This window comes from Nelumbo lutea, chromosome 3 (assembly GCF_056320005.1).
Source record: "Nelumbo lutea isolate HS-2025 chromosome 3, American lotus-T2T, whole genome shotgun sequence".
In the NCBI taxonomy this organism is placed as follows: domain Eukaryota; kingdom Viridiplantae; phylum Streptophyta; class Magnoliopsida; order Proteales; family Nelumbonaceae; genus Nelumbo; species Nelumbo lutea.
Window position 1 is genome coordinate 57,421,686 of NC_142686.1, and position 10,865 is coordinate 57,432,550.

Genomic DNA, 10,865 nt, shown 5'->3' on the forward strand with positions numbered 1-10,865 from the left:
TACAAAATTTAGAAAAAAAAATGTGTTTGAAATGAATATAGTTTATTATGATGACTTATAATAAATATTTTATGGGCAACAATCTATGGGTGGCAAACAATAGAGAGGAAACAAAGAATAAAATATTCAAAAAACATAAAATATGTTATCAAGGTTTTAGTATTTTCAATTAAGATTAAGTGAAGTGACTATCTTAAATGTAATAAATGATAGTATGTGGTAGTGGCTATACAACTATCATGCATCTAATCAAATCAATGTATCATCATATATATAACATATATTTATATATGATATGTACTATAGAGTTGGATTCGGGTTGCCCAATGGGTCAACCCTAACCCAACCCAAAGCAAAGTCGGATTCATAAATTTCAACCCTAACCCTAACTCGAACATAAACCCGACAACCCAATCCATCGGGTTGGGTTAGGGCTAACTCGGCCCAAGTTGCAGCATTTGTTCAAAAGCCTAACCTTGAGTTCTTAAAGGCAGTTACTTCATAATTTTGCCCTAATGATACATTGAGAAGATTAAAGATAGATTAAAATTATTCATTAAATAATTAAGTAAATGAAGGGATGAGAGATCCATAATACGGATGGCCAAACCCTATAGGAAGGTTGGGTGAAATTTCAAAAATTTCTCTCTCCCATGTGGAAATCTCATTCCCTATTTTAGAAAACTGCATTTTCAAGTATCAATCTTGAAACTAAATTGGACCAGATCTAAAACCAAAATGGAGTAGAGGGATATACTTGATGCGGAGTAATAGTAACCCCAATGAAGGTGTTCACGCCTAAGGAGAGAACCAAAGACTACTTCCACTGAAAATGACACAGTGTGAGGTGAAACAAAATCAGCAGGATGATTTTTTAGCAAGAACCGAATTCTTTAGCAAGAATATGGTCGAGGATTGGTGAGCATGACTTCAGATTGCCTCTTCTAGCAAAAGGCAATATCAAAAACTGTTCTTGATCACTCCCACTAGTGGAGATCAAACTGGGTAGGGCGGCAAGAGAAGGAACAAGAGCAAAAGACAGAAGTAGTCAAACTATATATTGTCTTCTCTATTAATTCAGTAGATTATCTGATGATTTGGGGATTCACCCTGCTCTTCTATTTATAGCCTTAAAAAGAGGATCTCCCAATCCCATTAGGAGTTTCCTAATCCAAATCTTTTATTTGGATCTGGACTCTCTTTAAGAGATAAGGATAACCCCTTATCTTATCTACAAATAAAGATTATCCTTTCTAATCTCATTACAAATTTCCTGATCCAAATCTTTATTTGGATTTGGACTCTTTGAGTGGATAGGGATAATCCCTTATCCTATCAGTTGATCCAAATCCCAGAACCACCCTCATTTAATTAATCTTATTAAGCCAATTCGAATTGGGCTTTAGGACCATTAAGTCTATGTGCTCACTTAACCTCTTAATCTACTGCCAAGTTGGCTATCCTTGTATGGTGTGGAACCTAAACATTGATCTACACATTAGCCACATGGGTCCAGCCCAGTCTCTGTTACAAGGCCTGGCCGAATTCACTATAGGCGACAGTAAACCCTTGACTCCATCACCATGGGCTCTTAATGGACCCAACATTTACAATAAATGGTTCTTGGGTCAAGCCACCTTATAAAAACCCAAGGACTGTGGGCAGATGCAAGATTAGCCCATCAGGTACTACCCTTAATGGTTTTACACTTAACCTCTCAGCCCATGATGATCAAACACTACCCGACAAAAGAGGACCTCTCCCTCGACTGCAAGGTACAGTGCTGCACTCTCTACTCACACGGATCTCAGGAATTAAAACCTTTTGCAAAAATTTTGAAACCATAATATATATGTATATCTCTATATAAATATATTTTACAAAATAAATTTCAACAGTTGAAATCGACTGCCGGCAATTTTGGTTTCCATCAGAGAGAGTACATCCCCGACCATTCACTTTGTCCAAGAAAGGGGTTTATCCTGTCACTATGATCACCCACTCAGATGAATTCTTCGACTATCCCAACATACCTAGGTTTTGAACCCCTCTAAGGATCTCACTGATTGGCATATCAAAGGCAGTCCAATCCGACACCTAGTGTAATATCATAATCCAATCTAAGGGTCAGGTATAGCATTCCAATTTTGCCCATCTATCTCCAAGGTACAGGGCAGTACTGGAATTTTGGTCCGATTCAGAGTTTCAAGAAAACCCACACTGCATATACCTCAGGTCTCACCCTGGCAGTTGAGACAAGCCACCCCAACCAAGTTGGCAACACATCAATGTCAGCCTTGGAAAGATAAATCTCCCCAGATCTATCCAACGGTAGTGAAGATTCTAAACTAACACGAGTCTCATAAATGTCCAGTTTAAGGGTATTACACAGAAACACACCATAATAACATGAATCAAATATATACTTTATTCATTTACATTAAATGTCATAATGTACATCATTCTGATTGGAGTAAGGGCATACACTCTCTAAGTAAATAATTAAGTAAAAATATGTACGTTATTCATTTACATATATATATATATATATATATATATATATATATATATATATATATATATGCATATATATACACACCATAATAACATGAATCAAATATGTACTTTGTTCATTTACATTAAATGCCATATTTTTACTTAATTATTCATTAAATAATTAAGTAAAAATATTAAATAAATTACTAGATTAGTAACTAATAATATCTTAATTAATAATTAATAAAAATATTAAATAATTAGTAAAAACTAATTCAATAAAAAATAGGGTTACTGTCCAACTAAAAACAAAATGATCATAATAAAAATTCAGATAAAAGTGTTAAGAGGTTTAATAAGAGGTCACCATTAAACAAAATTATTTCTAAACAAAAGTAAAATGTCAAGGGTGCATTAAGAGTTATAGAACGCTATTTTTTTTTCTTTGATAATTGAGGAGCAATGTTAGATTAGGTCATGTTTGGTTCAATTCTCATTCTTTATCATTCTTACTCAAGATGAAATTCTAAAATGGACAAGAATGGGTAAAAATTATGAGTGCACAGTCGAGTGGGTTGGACCGGGTTTATGATCAACCCAGGCCCAACCCTAAAATTTGGATCAATGTTAGATTAGGTCATGTTTGGTTCAATTTTCATTCTTTATCATTCTTACTCAAGACGAAATTCTAAAATGAACAAGAATGGGTAAAAATTATGGGTGCACAGTCGAGTGGGTTGGACCGGGATTATGATCAACCCAGGCCCAACCCTAAAATTTGGACTTAAGGCCCAAGCCCGAACCAAGCCTGAGGTCAGGCACGACCTTCCCAACCCGAGTCCAGCCTGCACTATAATTTGATGCACTCGGGTTGGGCTCGGGCCCAAGCTGGGTTTGGGTTGGTCAATAAATCCACTTTAAAGTTGTACATATAATATGTATTTAGGAAAATATGTATATATATATATATTTATGTATATATGCAAATATGTATACAAACATGTATATATATATATATATATATATATATATATCTGTGTGTGTGTGTGTGTGAATTTTTATTCAAAATTTACATATATATACATGTGTATGTATGAATTAGGGTTAGGCTCAAGCTACCTAAGGGCTAGGCCTAGGCCCGGCCCAAAAATTAAAAACCCTTACTTCTTGGGCCTGAGTCCAGCCCAAGGACCAAAAATCCAAACCTAACTTGTGTAAAATTCTAGGCTGGGCCGGTTCAGGATCGAGCTAGGCCCACCCAAGTTGCACCCCTAGTAAAAATAGGCAGAATGAGAAAATATTGTTATGAACCAAACACTTTTTTCCTAAAAATGAATTATTTTCAGATTACCCAAGATGAAATTCTAAAATGGACAAGAATGGGTAAAAATAGGCAGAATGAGAAAAATATTGCTATGAACCAAACGCCTTTTTCCTAAAAATGAATTCTTTTCAAACTGACAAGTGCCCTATGTAAAAGTACTTTTGTAAAAATGCTTTCAATAAAAATACTTTGATAAAAGTACTTTCATAAAAGTGCTTTCATAAAAGTACTTTTATAAAAATGCTTTTATAAAAGTACCTCCATAAAAGTGCGCTTACAAAAATGCTTTCATAAAAGTACTTTTGTAAAAATTTTTTCGTAAAAGTACTTTTATAAAGTGTGTTTATAAAAGTACTTTCGTAATAGTTCTTTTAGTAAAGTGTTTTCGTAAAGTGCTTTCATAAAAGTTCTTTTTGTAAAAATACTTTTATAAAAGTACTTTCATAAAAGTGTTTTTATTAAAGTACTTTTATAAAAGTGCTTTCATAAAAGTACTTCCACAGTCTGCTAGTAAATATCTATGGTAGTAGTTTTGTAGGCAAAGTTTCCTTAAAAAATGAAAATGAGCAAGATGGGGCATGATTATTTTTAATGCTATAGCCTACAGGCTACCTCAGTTTTTGTGCTATGGATTGATTTTTCATTCTAAAAAAAAATTGTGACCCATGACAATAATTTTATAACCAAACATTCTAATGTTGAATGAACAAGAATGAACAAGAATTAAAAGAATGAGGCACAAAGCAATAAACCAAACATGGCCTTAGACTCTCACAAAAATGCCCTCAAAAAGCATTGAAAAACCAACACGAATTTTGCTTGCAAATCTGCATTTACCACAACCTTGACATACAGTTAAATTTAGAAGGAAAAAAAATCTCAACCCAAGGTGTAAGTATTATTTCTTGAAAATTTGATACTTGAACCCAAGAGAATGGGCCGGTCACTAATGGGGAGGTCACTTAAAAGAGAAAGGCATAGCAGAATTTGCACAAAGCACATAAAAGAGTTAATTTGGTAGAGAGAAAAAAAAATCCAAAACAAAATAAATGAGTTAAAATTTTGGTAGAGTATCTATACAACTGGCGAAAATATGTAATTTTTATGCATAAAACTATACTATTTAGCAACAAAAATAAAATATTTGCAACATAATTGTTCATAAATCCTTTACCATCCACACTTCCTCTTAACTAGCAGATTTCATATATTGGGCCACGTTAGAGGCTGGCCCGACTACATGTCTATTAACATAAAAGTAATTGAGTCTATATATACCACCAATTAAATCTCTGCAGACACCTTGAAAGCAGGGTAGCTAGGGATCTGCTATCAATATGTGTTCACAACACTATCCCAACTAACCAAGATATTTGTACATCAGGAAAATCTCCCCATGAATGCATGGCTGCAGTGGCCTGTTGGGATAGTGTTGTGAGTTTTTGTTGGGAATATCTTCCCATGAATTTAACATAAATGTATGGGAGATATTCCCATTCCCAATGTGCACATGAATGTTAAGTGAGAAGAAATTTTGTCTTGGAGGATATCCAGGCTCTTTAATTTAGTCATAATAAGATAAGCACCATCAAGAAATACTATCCTCATAGCCCTCAAAAGCAATGTTTTTAAAAATAACTCAGAAATGGAACTATTCTGACCACTGATTTCTAGGTTGACGGTTCAATCGTCTAGTTCGAATGGACGGCCCATTTTGACAATAAAATTAAAAACAATTAAAAAATAAAAAAATTGGTCAAAACCATCGAACGGGTTGATGGTTCGACCGCCCAGGTCAATGGTTTGTTGACTTTTTCAATGGTTTTTAACCAGATTCCAAGTTTAGGGTAAAATGGAATCGGTTGCCTGGACAGTTCCTAGGTCGAACGGTCTGACCATTTGGGTCAATGGCGGTTCAAAAACATTGCTCAAAAGCCTTGACCACTAGAATAAAGAGTTCAACTTCGGCCAGTGCAAACCCATGATCACATTGTTCAAACAGCCTCTTGCAACCTTACATTGGGAACATCTTCCCATAAAATAAAGCACATAAATGTGGAGATATTCTCAATGCAAGACTGTAAAGAATGTTCAAATTGAGATTGCACTGGCTGAAGCCAAACTCGAATCAGAACGGGTCACAACATACAACCTAGCCTGAATTTGTATCTGCATTGCTGAACCTTTACCCAAAACCAACAACTTGCAACACTTGGAAAAACAAGCAATTCCAATAGTTGTAGAACCATTAGAACATAAACCACCATCACAAATATTCTTTAAGGAATTTCACAATATATTATTAATTCTTCTCCTCCCAAAAATAAATAAATTCTCCAATAGGCTTTGGTTAGTAGAAAGGTCCTATTAGTGTTTCCAATCACTCAATCAGCAGAGACTCTTTCATGGACGTCATCTCATGCTTTCATCTTATACAAACGTTTTCCAATCACCCAATAGTTAGGACGTTTGCTTGTCCTCATATACTGATGGTCTCATCATCACTCACATATACCAATACCTGAGGTCTTATAGGATTCCATCTTACACAATTTTCAGTCATTGAATGCCCTAATAAAACCTCAATTGCTTGCAGCTCCTTTGGTTCCAGTTGTAAACCTTAAGTAAGGTTTTAAAACTGCCATTGACCCAGACGGATAAAATCAGCTAGATCACCAGTTCCATTCAGCCCTGAACCACTTCATTAACCATTTAACTGTTAGATCCGGAAAATAATTCAAGTTGTCTAATTCTATGAAACTGAAATGACTTTTTAAAAAACTAATATGTATATGAAAAAACATAGCATATTATCAAAAATGAATCAATTCAATAAAAATCACGATATATATTTTGATCTGATGGAACCATTCGAACATTAAATGGGCTGAATTTCGGTACAACACTACATACTACTCCTTTATTGGGATGACACCTTTTCAAGCTCTCTATGGGAGACCACCACCGAGTATTTCGAATTATCAAGTTGGAGCATCTTCTGTGGATGATGTGGACCAGACCATGGTATCTTGAATGCCATTCTACAGCAGCACAAAATCAATTTACATGCAGTAGTTAATCGAATGAAACAAGTGGCCGATTCAAAAAGAAGGGACGTGGAATTCCAAGTGGGGGATTCAGTCTTCCTTAAACTCCATCCTTATCGCCAGCAAACTGTCTATAGGAAAGCATATCAAAAGTTGGCTAGTGGCTTTTATGGTCAGTACCAAATTGAAGAAAAGGTTGGAAAGGTAGCTTACAAATTCAATTTGCCTGAGGGTTCTCGAATTCACCTTGTTTTTCATGTTTCATTGCTTAAAAGGCAAGTAGGGGAGACTAATGCCACTAGCACTGAGTTGCTGCCCATAACTGATAATCGTGAGCTTATTATGGAACCTGAAGCTATTTTGGATACTAGATGGGTTAAGAAAGGGTCAAGATTTGTCGAGGAAAGCCTTGTCCAGTGGAAAAAGCTTCCAAAAGAAGATGCTACGTGGGAAAATACAAGAGCTGTGAAACAAGTATATCAACTTGAACCTTGAGGACAAGGTTCCACTAAAAGAAGGGGCAATGATAAGCCAAGAAGATCAACTCGAGTGCCTATCACGAATCCAAGGTATGGGGATTGAGCATGCATCAATTCACATGGGACATGCAAAGCAACGAGTGACCTGGACCACGGGTTTGTAGATTATGACTTAAGATTTGCATTAGTTGTTATTGTTGTTATTTTGTTTGCATAGGAATCGGTCAATAAGTTAGAGAGGATAATTCCATCACTGTTGGCTATTTTATTGTCAACTAACCGTTTCACTCCTTTTGTTTAGAGAAGTAGTTGAGTCCTTTAAGTATTTAAACTCTATTATTTAGAAAGGTAAGAGGGTGGAGAATTCAAATAAAATTACAAGGTTCATTCTCACCTCAAGCAGAATATTATTTTACAAATCTCTTAAATAGCTTTGACTGGGACCTATTAGTGGCACCACCGATAATTGCAACAATGCAGCTATCTTGTCATTGATAAAATTATGGGTTGACCCACTATCAATAAGAACAATCAGTTCATGAGGTCCCACTTTAGTCGAGACTCGCATGGTTCTGGCCGTTAACCACCCCGTAAGAGCGTGGCGTGAAATTTCAGGTTCTCCTCGAATGTTGGTGTGAGCTCCCTCTTCGTCATCTGTTTCACTTTCGTCATAATTTCCTTCAAGCAACAGCAACTACAGTCCTTTGCATTTGTGCTCTGGTGCAAATTTTTCATCGCAATTAAAACAAAGGCCTTGAGCATGCCTCCTTTGCATCTCAGTCCAAGTGAGTCGTTTCATTGGTGAAGCAGACTTCAGTTTCGTTGGGGAAGAACCAATAGTAGTCCTGTTGAATGAATGTGTAGCCTTCTCTTGACGGTTTAGCTGCTCATCTCGCATCCTAGCCAAACTTATGGCTTCCTTCAAGGATTTTGGCTTAAACATCTGAATCCCATCTGTTATTTCAGTTTTAAGACCTCCCATAAAGGTGCCCACCAATGCCTTTTGAGTCCACTCCTGCACTCTATTTCCCAATATCTCAAATTCCTTTTGGTACTCACATAAGGGTCCGTTTGTCTTATTTTTTATAAAGACTCATCAAAGTCTTCACAATCCGTTGGACCAAAACGAGATCATAATTCCTCTATAAAAATGTCCCATGACACCTCCTTCCCTTCCTCATAATAAGCCCTGCGTAACCACTGCCACCATTAATTTGTTTCTCCTTCCAAATGAAAGGAAGCCAAAGACACCTTTTGTGTTTCCAAAGTGCCCTGGTATTCAAAGAATTGGTCGACACGCGTGAACCATTCAGTTGGGTCATCACCAGAATACTTGGGAAATTTGAGCTTAGCCAACTGAGAAGAGAACATTGTCCATCCCCCTTCTATGTTTTCATGAGAACACCCATTGGAGGACTATCCGCTGCATTCGTTCACATTGCTAGAGCTTGGTTCTTGCCTTGTAAGCAAAACTTCGAAGATCTTGCTAATAGCAGTCTCTAGCTGATGTAGTTTGTCATTAACACCCAACTCCATTCTGCTCAAATTAGCTTGAAGTCCCCCAAGACCTGCTTCTAAATTCTCGATTCTTTCTTTGTTGGTAGCCATAATGTATAGCTATGATACCACTTATATGTCCCAGTCAAAGCTATTTAAGATATTTGTAAAATAATATTTTGCTTGAGGTGAGAATGAACCTTGTAATTTTATTTGAATTCTCCACCCCCTTACCTTGCTAAATGATAGAGTTTAAATACATAAAGGACTCGACTACTCTAAACAAAATGAGTGAGATGGTTAGTTGATAATAAAATAGCCAACAAGAATGGAATTATCCTCTCAAACTTATTGACCGATTCCTATGCAAACAAAATAACAGCAATAACAACTAATGCAAATCTTAAGTCATAATCTACAAGCTCGTGGCCCAGGTCACTCGTTGCTTTGCATGTCCCATACAAATTGATGCATGATCAATCCCCTTACCTTGGATTCCTGATAGGCACTCGAGTTGATCTTCTTGGCTTATCATTCTGAAGAATCTAACAAACACAGCCTTAATCACCAAGGTAAACTCAAACTGTCTTTTTAGAAATTGCAGTCATATTGCCCATATATATCCAATGAAACAAAGGATAAGATCCCACCGAAGACTCATTAAAGTTAATGTGCAGATCAAAGAACATATAAAGTGAACTTCAATGGTAACTTTACTATGGAGCCCTTATTAACATCTACCTCTGAACGACAAAGCTTGATCTGATACGCCACCTACCGTTATTTTATTCGTCCTTCAGAGTCGCCAGATGTGTTAAGCTTGGTTTGACAAAGAACGATCTATTGCCCACTTTATTTGATTTGACAAGAAACGATCAAATCTCTTACCCACTTTAGGATTCCTTTGGTTTACAATTTGAATTTGAATCAAATTCTGTAGGAATTAGAATTGGAGATTTGGAATAATCTATCTTATAGTTTGTTTGATTCATATAAGAATTCAAATGAAATTGAAATCAGTTGGAATGGGATTGTATTCTAATTCCTCCCATCCAAATAGTTGAAATCGAAATGGTCATTCTGAATCTGGTTCCAAACCCTTATTCTTGCGAACCAAATAGACCCTTATTTGATTCACCATTCAGGTCTGAATCGACAAATATGCTCAAGCTTGGGCCACCATAGAGGAGAGAAAGGGGGAGAGGAGGCAATGGATTGTTCATGTTTGAGTCACCGGATCCGTTCAGGCTGGCAACTGGCAACTAGTATAGTGGTTTTCAAGGGGCAAGATGAAATTGGATTTGATTCTCACAGGACCATCCTCCATCACAGTCCTCTGAAGCCATGCATTGGAAATATCTCCCCATGAAAAAACATATACAAGTACAGAGATGATATCAATGATCCAATGCATGGCTGCAAATGGGTGATGACAGTTATCGGAGGACCAAATCCAATCTCGAAGAAGACTGTTTCTGGGTAACTAAAAATTAGGATTTACTTTTTTTTTAAGATATTTATGCTTGGAAAAATAAATATTTTCTTTTGAAAAAGAATTAATATGTAATGGAGGTTAAAGTTTGATGGGTTATTAGAAAGGTTAAATCTCTTGCAACATGGTAGGAGAGATAGTGTACTTTAATTGGACTAATAGAGAAGAGAACAGATCAAGTTAGTAAGAAATTCACAACAGTCCTGGTGACTTGGCACTTAAATTGGCAATCTCAGGGGGGAAATCTCTTTCAACTCTGCTGCGCTTCTAACTGCTGGTAGAGTCAATCCGCAACAAAATCATACACACCCGGCTGAACTATCTATCACAGTTGAACACGCCAGTACTCACTGTGCACCCCATCTGCATAATTTCCAAACTGATCCACTGGAGGCCCAGTTTGAATCATAATCTCCACACTGTCAAGTCTATAACTTAGAAGACCAAATGGCTGAGATGATACTACCCTTTTTCATCGTCCAAAAGGAGCTATCATGTTTCAAGTATTTAAATTCAAGAACAACAGCCCA

The 10,865-nt window shown here is 36.4% G+C and overlaps 1 protein-coding gene across 1 annotated transcript; it reads left to right on the plus strand.

The window, feature by feature from the left end:
- The first annotated feature begins 6,903 nt into the window (after positions 1 to 6,903).
- On the plus strand, positions 6,904 to 7,362 carry LOC148865141 (uncharacterized). The gene has a single exon (XM_088976358.1). The coding sequence runs from the start codon at positions 6,904 to 6,906 to the stop codon at positions 7,360 to 7,362; it is 459 nt and encodes a 152-aa protein (XP_088832484.1).
- Positions 7,363 to 10,865: the final 3,503 nt, after the last annotated feature.